Source organism: Cupressus sempervirens, chromosome 3 (genome assembly GCF_028749045.1).
Source record: "Cupressus sempervirens isolate cs-2001-9-10 chromosome 3, ASM2874904v1, whole genome shotgun sequence".
Lineage (NCBI taxonomy): Eukaryota > Viridiplantae > Streptophyta > Pinopsida > Cupressales > Cupressaceae > Cupressus > Cupressus sempervirens.
Window position 1 is genome coordinate 47,301,420 of NC_143120.1, and position 16,150 is coordinate 47,317,569.

The 16,150-nt window shown below is 37.0% G+C and overlaps 1 protein-coding gene across 8 annotated transcripts in view; it reads right to left on the minus strand.

Moving 5' to 3' along the window:
* The window catches only part of LOC149564728 (MADS-box transcription factor 50-like), a 328,681-nt gene extending 315,052 nt beyond the window's left edge, over positions 1 to 13,629 (minus strand). For 7 of the 8 annotated variants that reach the window (XM_089818283.1, XM_089818286.1, XM_089818282.1 and 4 more), the window contains exon 1: positions 13,162 to 13,629. In XM_089818283.1, coding sequence (XP_089674409.1) covers positions 13,162 to 13,343 — 182 coding nt within the window. In that variant the 5' untranslated portion in view covers positions 13,344 to 13,629. The remainder of the gene's footprint in view (positions 1 to 13,161) is intronic. The other variant, XM_089818287.1, reaches the window with a different exon arrangement.
* Positions 13,630 to 16,150: the final 2,521 nt, after the last annotated feature.

A 16,150-nucleotide genomic window follows, 5' to 3' on the forward strand; every position in this document is an offset into this window, starting at 1 on the left:
CAATATATGCACATAATATAAAATCAATAGATCTATCATATTAATAAAATAAAGTCTAATGCTCCCTTAAAATATCAGAATATTCTTTTTAATATGTTAGGTGCGTCTCTTTTGGATCTGCTTGAAATCTCGTAACTATCCCAACTATATTTGGTATATTTGGCCTTGTATGTGTCAAGTATTTCAATACTCCAATCATCGATTCATATATAGTTTGCATAGCACTAGGTGACTCATCTTTGTTTGACAATTTGCATACAATCACTATAAGTTTTCCAACAAGTTTATTGTTTTCCATACCAAATCTTTGCTAAGAAATCTTTGAGATACTTACCATGATAAAGAAAATGTCATATTATTTTGTGTTATTTGTACTCCCAAATAATATTTCATTTTATCGATTGTAGACATCTCAATTTCATTTTTTATTTCTTTAGAAAACTTTTCACTACCTTCTTTACTGCCTCCAAAAATAATATCATCAACAAATACAACAATGGTCAACAAGTCATTTGAATATGTCCTTAAGTACAAATTATTGTCTGCATTTCTTTTCTTGAGACCCAAACTTGGTAATTGTTTATCTAACCTTATACGCCATGTTCTAGGCGTTTGCTTTAGCACGTACAATGCTTTCTACAGTTTGTACACCATGTCTTCGTCTTCGTGAAAAAAATCATCAGGTTGTTTAATATACACCTCTCTCTCAAGCTCACCATTCAACAAAGTTGACTTTACATCCATCTAATATACCTTCAAATTCTTGTTAGATGCATAAGCCAAAAGTATTCTAACAACTTCTAGTCTTGCAACAAGAGAAAAAATTTCTTCAAAATCTATACCGTCTCTTTGTAAGTATCCTTTGCATACTAACCTTGCTTTGTTTTTAACAACTTCTTGTTTATTCATCTTGTTTCTAGGTATCCATTTTTTACCAATAAAGTCTTTAGCTTTAGGTCTTGGAACTAATTCCTGTGTTTTATTCATCTCTATCCAATTAATTTCTTGTTTCACTTCATTTACCCAAAATTCATCTTTGCATGCATCGTTAATAGTTTTAGGTTCAACTTGTGAAATCAAACAAATCTCTTCTCTTACCATTCCTCTTGCCATCACTCCTCTGCCGACATTACCTATGATGTGATATCCGAGAGGATTCCTTGTAACATATTTTAGGGCCCATTTGGCTGCGGGAATACAAATATGGGAATAGGAATTGTTATTATGGAATACTTATTATGGAATGGAAAATAGGGATACATATTCCTTATTATAATTATAGATAAGTCGTCTATTATAAGTTAATGGTTATCTATTGTAAATATCTTAAGCTTTAGTTTGCTTTCGCTTTTTGCTTTCTCTAGAATAGAATGTTTCTATTCTTTACAATTGTTTCTTAAGGAAACATCGTCTCCTTCTTTTATATATAATGACCTTTAGGTCTCTGTTAATAACAAGCAAATATTTTTCAAAGCCAATACTTGAATTTTTTTGAAAAAATTCTAATTTCATTCAAAATTGTTTGCTAAAAAATTTTGAACGAATTTCTAAGGTTTTTCTCAAACAACCCGTCCAGGGTTTTTGTTTTTTTGAGAAATTCATTTGTGAAAAATCATAGTTTTGGCTAGGATTTTTCTTCTAAGAATTGCGAGGAGATTTTGGAGTTTTCACATGCAGAATCTACAAATCGCAAGCAGATTCCTGGCCTTTTTTTTCACAAACCCTACCGCAGCTCAATCTGTAAATTGCAAGCTTCATTTCAATCTGTAACTCGCGCTTTATTGGAGAAACCTCGCATCTTCAAATCGATATCAGGCCACATCTCTGTTGCTCGCGTGTTTCTTCCAACTCATGGCTCCGTTGCTCGCATTTTGGCTCTGTGCGACTCGCATCTGCAATTCGGGTCGTCTTTCATTGTTGTGTGATCTGCATCCAAAAATGAAGAGTTTTACAAAAACCCCTGCTCCAGTCACATCTATCCTTATTTGGAAGGACCTCAATGTTTTCCAGCACCATCTCAGTCTGTCATCTTGCTCTGGGAAGCGGATCAGACTTTTTTTTCAAGAAAACTGCCATTTTTTTGCAAATTCGACTCTCTAATCCAACGGCTAGGGTTTTGCCCAAAACCCTAATTTTTGGGGTCAAAAAAATTTTTGATTGCAGATTCTTGGTTTTTTTTGAGAGCTCAACTGGGTTGTCATCCGTTTTTTTGGTTGCCTCGTTTTTTGTGCCTTAATTTTTGAGCCAATGGATTTAGAAACCGACATTAAATTCCTTTTGGGTTTTTCGAGCTCTCTTCTAGGCCACTCTCTAATTCTTCTGGATCTTCTGTATTTTTTCCTCAAAGAGCACGCCTTCACAGATTTTCATAGTTTTTCATTGAAAAATGTGCCATGGCATCTTTGACAAATATTATGCTCGAGCATAATTTCAAATTCAATGGTCACAATTATGGAACCTAAAAGCAGCGCATCATCGCAATTTTTGAATATCGGAACACAAATCAACTTGTTCTGGGTGTTACGAAGCGTCTGACTTCTTCGAGTCTTGATCAAGATACATGGGATCTAAATAATCGAGAGGCAGTGATGCTTCTCAAATTATCCATAGCGAATGATCAACTTTCTCAGATTCCATCTGGCAAGATAGTTGCCGAAATCTTGACACATCTGAAAGGTCTTCCTGAGACTTCCAACAAGAACAGAGCCTTCTTTCTAAAAAACACTCTGTTTTCTATTGTCATGGATGAGCAAACCTCACTCCAGGCACACCTAAATCGGATTCAGGAAATTCGTGATCAGCTACTTGTCATTGATCGCAAGATGGAGGAAGAGGATATTGTGGTTATCATTCTTCAGAGTTTACCAAAATCTTATGAGCATTTTATCGAGACTCTCAACATCACATCTACTGGTGTTGATTTGAAGTTCAGTGATCTCTGCACCCTGTTGCTTTAGCAAGATCAGTGGAAACAAAAGTTTGGTAGTAGCTCCAGTTCCACCTCCATAGAGCAAGCCTTTGTTGCGAAATCCTTTCAAAAGGATAAGGACAAAATTCAACAACCATCTCAGCAGAAGTCTTCTGCTTCAACATCAGATGGTTCCAGAAAGAAGAACATTCAATGCAACTACTGCCACAACTTTGGTCACATGAAGGTTGGATGCCGAAAATGCGTAGCTGCCCAGTGCCCAAAGCGAACAGTGCAAAGCATACTGAGCAGGCGAAATCTGCCTTTTACGTCTTCATAGCTAAAAGACCTGCAGATCATGTGAAGACATCTGCCTGGTACATTAATTCAAGTGCCTCTTGTCATTTCACTCACTGTCGAGATTGGTTTACTGACTACCAGCCTTATTCAGACTATTATTTTTGGTGGCGGAGAAGAGTACACGGTTGTTGGTAAAGGCAACATTTAGATTCAGTTTGTTGTAAGGAATCTCATATTCCTTGATGTGTACTACATTCCAAGGATGGAACTAAATCTACTCTCAGTAAGTTAGCTGCTGCAACATTCTCCACACTTGACAGTCACCTTCAGTTCACATCAATGCACCATCACTAATCGGGCGACTTAGCCTAATGTTGCAGTAGGTCTTGAGGATCATGGTCTTTTCAAACTTACTGATTCTAGTGATTCTCAGGACTTAGCTATGGCTTCTCGGCAATCTTCGGTCAACACACTTTGGCATCAGCGATATGGGCACTCAAATGTGCATTATCTCTCATAGCTTGCTCGGGATGAGCTTGTTCTTGGATTGCCAGAAATTTAGACTCAACACTTTGGAGTTTGTGACGCATGCCAAGCTGGGAAGCAACATCGCACATCTTTCACAAGTGGTGATTCTTGGCGAGCTTCTCAGGTACTTCAGCTTCTTCATGTCGATATCTGCGGCCCTATGGCCACTCCTTTTGTTCTTGGGTCTAGGTATTTTTTGTTGTTTGTAGATGATTTCAGTAAAAAAATGTGGGTGTATTTCCTTAAAAAGAAATCAAATGCATTTACTGTATTTCAGAAGTTTAAACCCTTAGTTGAAAAAGAGTCTGGGAAATCTATTATTAATCTTAGATCAGACAATTGGGGGGGGGGGGGGGGGATTTTGTTCTAATGCTTCTTCCAGCTTCTTGGATACATATGGCATCAAACGCAAGTTAACCACATCCCACACACCACAAAAGAATAATGTAGTTGAACGACGAAACAAGACAATCACTGAGATGGCTCGTTCCATGCTCGAACACAGACATGTCCCAAAGCAATTTTGGGCAGAAGTAGTTAACACAGCAGTTTATCTATTGAACCAGTCACCCACAATGGCAGTCAAAGGTAAAACTCAGGAAGAGGCCTAGTGAGGTCGCAAGCCCAGAATCGATCACCTGAAGGTTTTTGGCTCTCTTGCTTTTTGTTTGGATCCCTGATGCTTCACGCACCAAGTTGGATGCCAAGAGTCAAAAATCGATGCTTGTTAGATATAGCAATCTTCACAAAGCCTGCCGCTTGATTGATGTTGAGACATCTCGTCTCATCTACAGTCGCGATGTAGTCTTTGATGAGCAAAGCGAACCATTCATGCCTATTTCTCATGTCTCATGATTTGGAAGTACGGCTTCCATTAGGTCCACCTAATGGGAGGGCTCCAGTAGCTCCTGCAACTCCAGTTATTCTAGTGATACCCATACAGACACCTCTGGCTTCTCCTACAGGATCACCTTGCTTTGTAGATGCTTCGCCTGAGTTTGATCCAACTTCTTCTAATGAGGATCCTGCTGATCAAGCATCTCCTAGTACTACTGTTGGTCATTCTCCTATCCGGCCTAAGTGGTGGGCTAAGACACTTGCTGATCTTCGTGATGATGAGCTCATTGATGGGAGAACTACTCAAAAAAATAGCAAAATTAAAAATTCTATTAACTTTTCTCTACTGGCCAACATTCACAGTGTGTTTGAACCTCAAACATATTTCGAGGCTAAAGGGATTGTAGAGTAAGAACAGGCCATGACATCTGAACACCAAAGCCTATTGAAGAACAACACCTGGGTCCTTTTTGATCTTCCACCAAGGAAGAAACCCATTGGCTGCAAATGGGTCTACGAAATCAAATACAAATCAAATGGTACTTTGGATAAGTACAATGCTCGTTTAGTGGCTAAGGGTTTTTCTCATCGTCAGGGCATTGATTATAAGGAGACCTTTGCTCCTACTAGTAAAGATGAGCATGATCATATTAGTCCTAGCCATGGCAGCACAATTTGGCTGGAAGGTCCATCAAATGGACGTCAAGAGTGATTTTCTGAATGGTGATCTCCATGAAGAGGTCTACATGACACAACCTCCTGGTTTCAAGGTTGCTGGTAAAGACCATCAGGTTCTCAGATTGGTAAAAGCTCTCTATGGCTTGAAGCAAGCCCCTCAGGCATGGTACATCAAGATTGATGAGTACCTCAATGATCAAGGCTTCAAGAGGAGTTCTTCAAACTCAAATCTATACATCAAGACTACTGATGGTGACATCATCCTTCTGGTTATTTATGTGGATGATTTGATCATCATTGGCAATTCGGCATCTTTGATTCAGGGAATCAAACAAAATTTATGCCAGCCTTTTGATATGACTGACCTTGGGCTCATGCATTATTGCCTAGGTGTTGAAGTTTAGCAATAGTCTTCTGGTATATTCATCTCTCAATCCAAATATGTCAAGGCCTTGTAGACAAATTTGAAATGCAGGATTGCAAACTTGCATCTACAACTATGGAGAATGGTCTCAAGTTATCAGCAAAATCTGATTCTCCTTCCGTTGATGATACTACATACATGCAAGTAGTAGGCAGCCTCATCTACCTCTCTGCTACTAGGCGTAATATCAACTTCGCAATCAACTATATTTCACACTTTATGACAGCTCCTAAGGCTGATCATTGGATGGCAGCAAAGTGTGTGCTTCGTTATGTGAAGGGCACTTCAGATTATGGACTTTTGTACTCTCGAAGTTCAAATCCTAAACTCAGTGGATTCACAGATTCATATTGGGTAGGCTCTGTTGATGATAAAAAGTCAACATCTGGATATGTGCTCAGTTTGGGATCCGGTGCAATCACATGGACCAGCAAGAAGCAGTAAGAATTTCTCTCTCTTCTACAGAGGCTGAATACAAAGGGACTATTAAAGCGGGATGTGAAGTTGTTTGGTTTCGTCAGATGCTTGGGGATATGCAGATGTCACCAGCAGGACCGACTACTCTATTTGTTGATAACTTAGCATGGAATCCAGTCTTCCATGAACGAACCAAGCATGTGGATGTTTACTGTCATTACATATGACAACTGGTTGAAGACGGGACTATAGATTTGCAATATGTTCCTACCACAGATCAGACTGCAAGCATTCTCACCAAGCCTCTTGGTCCTAATAAGTTTGTCAAATTCAAAGGACAGCTTGGTGTGTTAGAGAGATTAACCATTAAGGGAGGGTATTTACAATAATAGATAAGTTGTCTATTATTAGTTAATGGTTATCTATTGTAAATATCTTAAGCTTTAGTTTGCTTTCGTTTTTTGCTCTCTCTGGAATAGAATGTTTCTATTCTTTACGATTGTTTCCTAAGGAAACATCGTCTCCTTCTTTTGTATATAATGACCTTTAGCTCTCTGTTAATAACAAGCAAATATTTTTCCATTTACTTCGTAATATTCCTATTCTCTATTTGGTTCAGCCGGAATTTGATGGGAAACTCACGAACCCAAAAATTTATGTTTTCTAAAATAATCATAACTGGAATAGGAATACGTATTCGAATTCCACCTATTTAGGTGGAATTGCAAATGCTTGTTTTTAGGCTAAAAATGGAATATGTATAATTCCTATTTTATTCCAATTTGGTTCACCCAAACGAAGAATTAAAAATTTTAAGAGTTTACATATGCCTATTCCACTCATATTCTCGTTGCCAAACAGACCCTTAGTGTTCTTCACTCTTCTCTACATTCTTCTTCAAGTTTATCTTCAATTTGAACTTGTATTTCATTATCCAATTCATAGAATTTTTCTTGTTTTGTATTCTAATTTATCACTGGTCTTTAACTTGTACCAGCTTGATTTGAATTGTCATCTGGATTAAAATCAAGTGTTCTTTCTTGTACTTGAAATATTTCATCAACTCTTACATTTGCATTCTTAACAATCTTCTTTAATCTTTGATTGTTAATATATATATGTTTTGAGAAATATGCCTTCATCACTTCTAGGGTCAAACTTCCCTATATCATCTTCTTTCTTGATGTAACACTTACTCCCAATAATTCTGAAGTATTTCACATTAGGTGTATGAGCAAACCAGAACTCATAATGTGTCTTACCTGTTCCTTGTCTGATCTAAACTCTATTCATGGTATATACTGCAATAGTAACTACTTATCTCCAGCAGACATGTGCTACTTTTCCTTCTAGCAACATTGCTCTAGTTGCTTCACTCACAACTCTCCTCCTCTTCGTTGTCCCATCCTACTTTAGATTCTCAAGGTTTGGAACTTATGTATGAATTCCAATGTCCTCACAAGAAATGTTAAACTAATTTGATGTAACTTGTCTTCCTCTATCAGACCTTAAATATTTGATTGTCATTCCGGATTCATTCTCGACCTTAACCTTGAATATTTTAAAATTTTCAAAAGCTTCTAATTTCTCTCTTAAGAATGAAACTCACATCATTCTTGTAAAATTATCAATGAAAAGAATAATTCAACTTTCAGCATAGAAGGTTCTAGTATGTGTAAGACCACACAAATCTATATGAACAATTTCCGATTTCTCTAAAGCAGTGAATGTCTTGCTAGGAAATGAAGTTTTCTTATGTGTATCCATCACACATTCCTTGCACATCATGTCAAAAGGTTTAACAATCTTTAGTAGATCTCTTACAATATTAGAGCTACATATATTCGTAATGTTATCAAAATTTATGTGACAAATCTTCTAAGCCATAACCAATTATCATCCACATTTGCAGCTAAATAACTTATCTCAGTAGGATTCAATTGAAAGACATCACCTCTAATTCCTGTACCTGTACAAATTAGTTTTCTATGCTTTCCCTTCATTGTAAATGTCTTATGGGTGAATGACAGATGATAGCCCTATTAATAAGCTACCCAATTGGTGCAAAGAACCTCCCTTGCAATTTTTTTATTTATTTTTTTTGGTTTTCTAATTTTATCTTGAAACATGAATCATAAGTTTTTGATAATTTGACTTGATGATGTAATAAGGCTTTGAAAGCCATTTAAGATGTAAAATTCCTAGTTTGGTCCCTAGGAGGTTCCAAAAAGCTCTGTAGGCTACAAGGACTAGTTGAGTCCCAAAAGATGTCAAAAGTGTAAAATGGTCCAAAATGATACAAAACTTGAAAGTAGGCTTAATGTGGATGGAATCCATGTATTAAGAAAGAGATAAAACTGTAAGAGATGACTGAGACCCTTGGGGATACCAAAAATGCCAAAAAGGCATACAAAATGCAAAAGATTTCAAAGTTGTTGAGCAACATTTGTAATTTTTGAAAAGTTGCATGAAAGGAGTTGCTCAGGAAAAATGATATGTTTGTAACCAACCTCCACACATGTAAAAGGAAGAAAAATGTCATTTTGGATGGTTAATGAAGATGTGACTTCTAGAGATCCATCTTGTGCATTGAAAACCTCTCATTTTTATAACTTCGCCAGTGATTTGCAGGGCTTGTACAAGCATGTACAGTTAGATCAGTGACCCAAATGTGCGAAGGAGTTGGAGAGGTGAATCCTCATTTCATCACAGTTGAATTTACTTTTCTAAGTAATCTAGTTACAAATATTTAACTCATTCTTTGTGATTAGACTAACAAACCCCCATTGCTAGGTTTTGGCACTTAATATGGCTCTATCTTAATTCTCCACGGTTGAACCTATCTGAAAATTCTTGGAGAATTAGGATGGAGTACAAAAAAATAAGGTAGGATTTTCTATCTTAACAATCCCTCCTAGCAAGGGCAGTATTCTCCACAATACCTAACTTATCCCTAAAGAAAACAAGCTTTCCTTCATTTAGTACATTTACTAGAATGGCTATCATTTGTTGATATGTACCACATACTACATCATACTAATCTATGATGTACGTAATCCCCAATGAATTGGTATTGATGAGAACTAAAGTAAAATTTGGTGATAATGAAAAGGTTGATCTTATGGGAAAGGTACCCTGAAAATGAAAACTAAACAAGGAGAAACTACTTTTACTACTAACAATTTACATGTGTAAAAATTATAATCTTATAAGGCAGCTTGTAGCTAAAAGAGATAAGGATGTGTTTGTAGGCAATGGAAACAAACCAAGGAGAAACTACTTTTAGTACTAATACTTTACATGTGTTAAAATTACAAAATAAACTTTTAAGTATTGGATGGCTTGTAGTGAAAAAAATAACAAGGTTGTGTTTGAAGATAATGAATGTAAAACACTTGATAAATCAGCTGACTACAATCTTGTTCCAAGGACTTTTATGAAAGAGAATAGACTATTTCCTCTCAAATTGGTTCCTAAAATGCATGCCCTCGAGAAAACTATAAGTATTGAACTATCTAATTTTTTTATGGTTTAAGTTGGTTTCACAAGAAGAACATAGTGAGAGGATTTTTGAAAAGTTGGGCAAACGAAAAAGTTTGTTCAAGGAGTGCACTTTGCAAACAACATAAAGATAGCTTTTCCGTGAACAAATATGGAAGAAAAAATCTCTTCTAGAGCTTTTGCATACTGACATTTGTAGTGGCATACAAAGGTGATCTTTGAATAAAAATTTATTTTATTGATAATTTATAACAACACACATGGATTTATCTTATAAAACGTGAATTTTTAGCTTTTTAATGCTATAGGAACTCCATCAAAGCCTAATATCTTATCTTTCTTAAAAGATTTTATAGCTTCAATATTTCTTCTTTCATGATCTCTATATTTGATGGATATAGACTTGGTTTTTAGCCTTGGGCTTACTTTCTCACGTTGAGTCAGCTTTCCAAAATGCTACATCCAATGTTCAAAAACTTTACATCTTTTCTAAAATCATTTATAACAATGGGTTATTCAACTTTCATTTTTATCACTTTAGAGAGTGAAAAGTAAAGAAACCAAGCTGATGGTGCCCGCACATAATCTCAAAATGCGCAAGCTATTTAGTGTGACTTAAGGATTGGGTAACTTGAGTTAAAGTTAATTTTAGTTGAATTAAATGTTGAATATAAGAAATTTTATTTTGTGATTAGAAAAAGTCTACTAAATAGAGGTAAATTTGACATTTATGCAAAAGTTCAAAATACCCAAGTCTTTAAAATGGAAATGCCAAAATAAGTTAACATATGCCTATTAAAATTCTATTTTCAATAATGCTTTCATCCTTAGCCAAAAGATTCACAACTATTCCATGTGTATAAGGAATATTTTAATCTACAATAAACCATTATAAATAATTCAAATAAAAAAATTATATTTTAATCTACAATAAACCATTATAAATAATTCAAATAAAAAAATTATATAAACAAAAGTGATTATTGATTTTTACAATTTGGTCCCTAAAATTTTATATAAGGAGTTATATTGCCCCTAATAATACCAAACCAGCCCAATGTGTCAAATTTGCTAGATTGGTTTGCTCACCAAAGACTTCATTGTAAAGTAATTCAATAACTTTTTTTTAAAAGTTATACGTGGAATTGTGTAATAATTTATATAGAGGTTATTCCTTATTTTCAACAAGTTCAACTTTTAAAGCTATACTTCTACTCTGACTAGTACTTTTAAACCGAATCACAGGTGTGGAAGGAAGATTGTTCCCTACTTGAATCTTTTACCCTATTGTCGTGCCCAACGTTGTAACCTAAATCCTCATGCACTCTACTAAACATAGAACTCATCGAACATTTTGGAGAAAAAAAATTTACAATTGCTCCCAAAATGTCACGCTAAAATATATTCCACCAATACTATAGATTGCAGGTCGGAGGAGGATTGTTCCCTACTTGAATCCTCGCATCAACATTTGACATTCAAATTGTCATCCCCACCGTTACCAAAAAATATGATTGGTTTCCCAAATCCTCAAACTCGATACATATAGCAATACACCTAGCATTTTAAACAAATCTTTACAGAAACTTTGTTGTTACCCGCTGAGACAGTAAGCTGTGTTCTAATTTAGAGTCCCTTTATTTGGTGGAATTAGATTGAAATTGGAATTGTCAAATTTTAGAATTGACATTCTCAATGTTTGTGAAAAAGATAGAAATTTTATAATACTCATTTTTCTTCTAAATTGAATCTTCCATCTAAATAAGATGAAATTGATTAATCATATTTCAAAGTTAGAAGTAGAACCGTTTTCATTGATGCACTTATCGCAATCACCGCTAGGTACAGATTCGAAGATTGACCCCTGCCACTAAACAATCTTTCAAATTATAAATATTTATCAGGATTGTCAGAAAATTTAAATCGTGAGGACAACTTGAGCATCTTATCACCTGACTTACAGAGAGATACTCATAGCTCATCGAACAACTTGCGTTGTTCATCCTCTGCTTTTTAGTGTAAATGGTCATTCTCAGGGCATATGAGGTACCTACTTGCAGGTTTGGCTAAAGGTGAAATGAACATTCCGCATTGGCACAATGATGGCGATCAGCAGCTTTTGGTTGCGAGGTACATGTAAGTCGCTGGCAATATAGGAGGGCAACACAATTGGCGGTACAAACTTTGCCTAATTGCAACTTGCACTTCTTCGACTTAATGAACGCCATTTGCATTTCATGAGAATTTATCAAGCTTTGTATTTTTTTCAAACTTCCTATATAGTTTTTACGGATTACTCTGCTTACTTTGCCAAATAGCCACTGCCCTGTAAAATGATGTTCATCGACATGTAATGTATTGATTTGTTTATATGAGTTTCTATTTCTACATTTTCCGGTGAGTTATCTGATACAGCTGCAAAAGAAAAAATTGGTGGGTTGCCATACTTATGGTCAAATCAAAGAAAAGAAGCATAAAAGTTCAAAAACAAAGTTGGAAGTGATAAAATACATTGTACATTATGAAAAATCCCTATCATGCAAAGTTTCTGATCATCTGAAATCACTTTTATGTGAATTTTGTGGTTGGCAGAAACTACTTTATGTAATAGTCTATGGTAAACTAAAACAATTTAGGAGTTGTATTGGGGGTAGTTCACACTGTGGTATTTGAGGTAAAAATCATTTTAAATTTTTATTTGTTAGGGAGAAAAATTCACAGACCATTATGATGAGAAGCAATACACTACAGTTCATTTATGATAAAGGAATATGAACTTTTAAGTTGATCTGGTATCTTCTGGTCTCTTTTTTATGAATATGCAACTTTAATATTTATTAATAGAAAAAGAAATTATTCAAAAAAAGCGAACATAAGATTTGAAATATGTGATCATGTGTTAGTGGTCAAATTTAAAAGAGAATGTTGGAAGGAGTAGTTTTTCTCCTTCAACAAATACAAAGAGTTGTAACAGAACTGTTATGTTGGTTTTGATTATGAAATTAAGCATATTTCCTAATAAAATGGTGGACTGTGTCTCCACCTCCCCATACAACCACGTAGAATAGCGCAATTACAGAAATGTATTGATATGCGACTTATATTCCTGTCTCTGTTATTTCCTCTGTTTCTCAATCTATCATATAAAAGGTCCGCTTGATCTTTAATATGACTCGGTCTAAAATACAAAATAGATTTCGATATAATGAACGCCACGCCATCCGCAATCCAGAAGAAATGCTAAGCTAACGTTTATCTGAAAGACGGACACTTAAATTTCTCTGTTTCGCCATTCAACTCATTACTAATTACTGAGAGGCCCTAAATTATGGCTGAGGATTAGGAAGGAAAGTTTTTAGTTTTTATGAGGTTTAATTCATAGCCAGATTCTAACCATTTTTGTGCACTTTGGAAAATGGTGTTGATTGACATGTGATGCATCTAATTATTTGTGCGAATTTCTACTTCTATATTTCAAAACAGTGAAGCATTGAAAATAACTTGTGCAGTATGATGTTTGACCGTAAAATCAGGTAAAATAAAACAGGCGGAAATGAGGGTTCCTTACCTGTGGCTGCCGAATTCGTAGCTATTCCCCGAGGGAGAGAAAATGAGGAGAGCGACCTCAGCGTCGCAGAGAAGGGCGGGCTCGCTGGCCTTCTTCAACAGTCCTGCTTTGCGCTTCGAGAAAGTAATCCGACGGCTTACAGGGCTTTGAATCCTCTTCAGCTGCACTTTTCCCTTCGTCATTCCCTCGTATTTTTTCAGATAAAAGGGGATTTGCAGAATGAAAGGGAATACTGCAGAGTGAAAAAAGTTTTCTCCAAATGTTAAAAGCCCGCCTCTCAATTTCTTATCTATACAGTTAGCAGCATGCGTATTGTCCTTCCAACTGTGAAAATACTGTGGAAATTGGTATTCCCGCGTCTTATCGATGCGTAAAGTTGAACAGATCTGTCAACTATTGTACGGAAATATGAGATATGGTTGAAATTCGTCGAATTAGTTGAAAGACGATCAACGGCGAAATCTTTTCAGAATGCAAAAAAAGGGGTGAAAATTTATTAAGACAGAAAGGAATACAACAAGGAGAGCTCAACAAGGAGCTCGATCCTAAGCAACAAGATCATCAAATTCTTGCACCATCTCAAAGGACAGTTGCCCCCTATCCCTAATATTCCAACCCGGATCATGACTAAAAGCCCATTTGGCTAAACAATCAGCAGTTCTATTCCATTCACAAGGAATATACATGAACCTAATGAACTGAAAAGAGGAAGAGAAGAAAAGAATCTGCTTAACAACAGTGGTCAGCTGCCAACTAACATCCTCAAGCTCTTGCGAAGAAAGCATGTTCACCACCACCTGAGAATTAGACTCACAAATAATCTTACTCCATCTCTGCAAGCAACACTGTTCCAAAGCATATAAAATAGCCTGAGCTTCCATGAGATTGTTAGTATAATCACCCTTATGAACTGAGAAGAAAAATTTAACATCCCCAGAACTACAACGAGCCACTTCGCCAATACCAGCCGGACCAGGATTCCCACGGGAAGAACCATCAGTGTTAATTTTCAAAACTCCACAGGGAGGAGGAGTCCAGTGCCCATCCCGGTTAACCCGACCCTTCCTCTGATGGTGAAGTTGCCTGGACATAGAAGGAAACCTATGAGCTGCAACCCCATCCTGCAGATGAAAATTGAGGCGATTACAGATAGCAAGATCAACCGAATCCATACCCCCATCAAGCTCACACTTCACAAGAATAGTTTCGTGAAGAGAATGTGATATTTTCCACCAAAGATGCAAAACACCAAGCCGAACATCTTGGAATATGCGACGATTCCTCTCCAACCAGATATGTCAAAGCATGAAAGATGGGCCAGCAATCCAAGCAGCATGGAGAGAAGAAGACTTGGAGGGAGCACTACCCAAGCGGGCCCAGAACTCAGGCAAAGAGGAAGCATGTCGACAAGAGCAACCCCAAGCGCTCCACCGAAGGTGTCATATCTGAGTAGAATAGGAGCAATGGAAGAACAGATGGGAGACAGACTCCTCTCCATTACCACACAAAACACAATAAGAGGGGCCCTGAAATCCACGTTTACAAAGATTATCCCAGGTAAGACAACGGTTGTGAGCCACTAGCCACATGAAAAAATTGCACTTGGATCAAGAAACTTTATTCCAAACTTGCTTCCACCAAGGGACCTCAGCATCCCCAAATAATTGTCTAGTTATCTCCTGATACCCAGCAGAGACATGATATTTACCAGACAAGGTATCGCCCCAAGCCAAAACATCTGGACCAAGCAAAGAAGAACACTCTCTAGAGGCCAGAATTTGAGAAAGCTCCTGACGATCCATGGTTGTACCTCCAGGAGGCCAATCAGAGGAATGCTTCCATCTATAACCAACAACAGGTCCCAATTGATAAGGAGTCTTGTAATGAGCCACTTTATCCCATCCAGCGGCAAGAAAAGAGTCACAAAGAGGCTGAAGATGAGGGTATATGGATAAAATGGAAGGGAATCCATCCCAAGCATCAGACCAAAACAAAGCCTGAGAACCTCCTTTACATATCCAGAACAGACCCCTCTTCACCAACATCGCACCTGTCTTCAAAGTATGCCAAACCATTGAGCCACGACCTTCAAGAGGAAGTGCAGAAACAGAGCAAGGATCAGCACCATGAAAATATTTATGAGTGATAATACGAGCCCAAAGTTGATGTTGTCCAGAGCACCATCGCCAATAAAGTTTAGCAGCCAAAGCTTGACTACTCAATAGAGCAGATCGAAGACCAAGACCACCCTCCTTTTTAGGCCTACAAACAATTGCCCAATTAACCAAGCTCCATTTAGTACTACGCAAATTACCACTCCAAAGGAATTGTCGAGAAAGAGCATCAAACTCCTTGAGAAAGTAAATAGGTGCAGCATGAACCATGCTTCTATAAGTAGGAAGAGCTTGGATAACAGCTTGAAGAAGAGTAACCCGGGCAGCAGTAGAAAGCCATCTATGAGTCCAATGATTTACCTTATCCTGAAGTTTGGTAATCAAATTTTGCCAGAAGAGACGTGGCTGCCTGGAAACAGCAATAGGAATGCCAAGATAAGTCAAAGGAAGTGAACCTATCTGAAACCGTAGGATACCAACAATCCTATGCTGAATAGAATCAGGAGTGTTAAAAAAGTAAATGAAAGATTTGTGCTCATTAACTTTCTGGCCTGAAGCTGCCAAATAAACGTCCAAAGCATGTCGAAAGGCTTCAGCTTCCTTGATCCTAGCAAGACCGGCAAGAGCAGAATCATCAACAAATTGAAGATGGGAAAGAGAAGGTAAGCCATTACCCCACCGCCAACCTTGAATAGAATTTTGGGACACCTGATGCTTAATGAATCTGCCCAAGCCTTCAGCCATGATGATGAATAGATATGGGGAGAGAGGGTCACCCTGGCGGAGGCCTCTAGAAGCACCAAATAGTTGTGAAGGTTGACCATTAATAAGAACAGAAAAAGAGGCAAAAGTAACACAACTCATAATCCAACTCA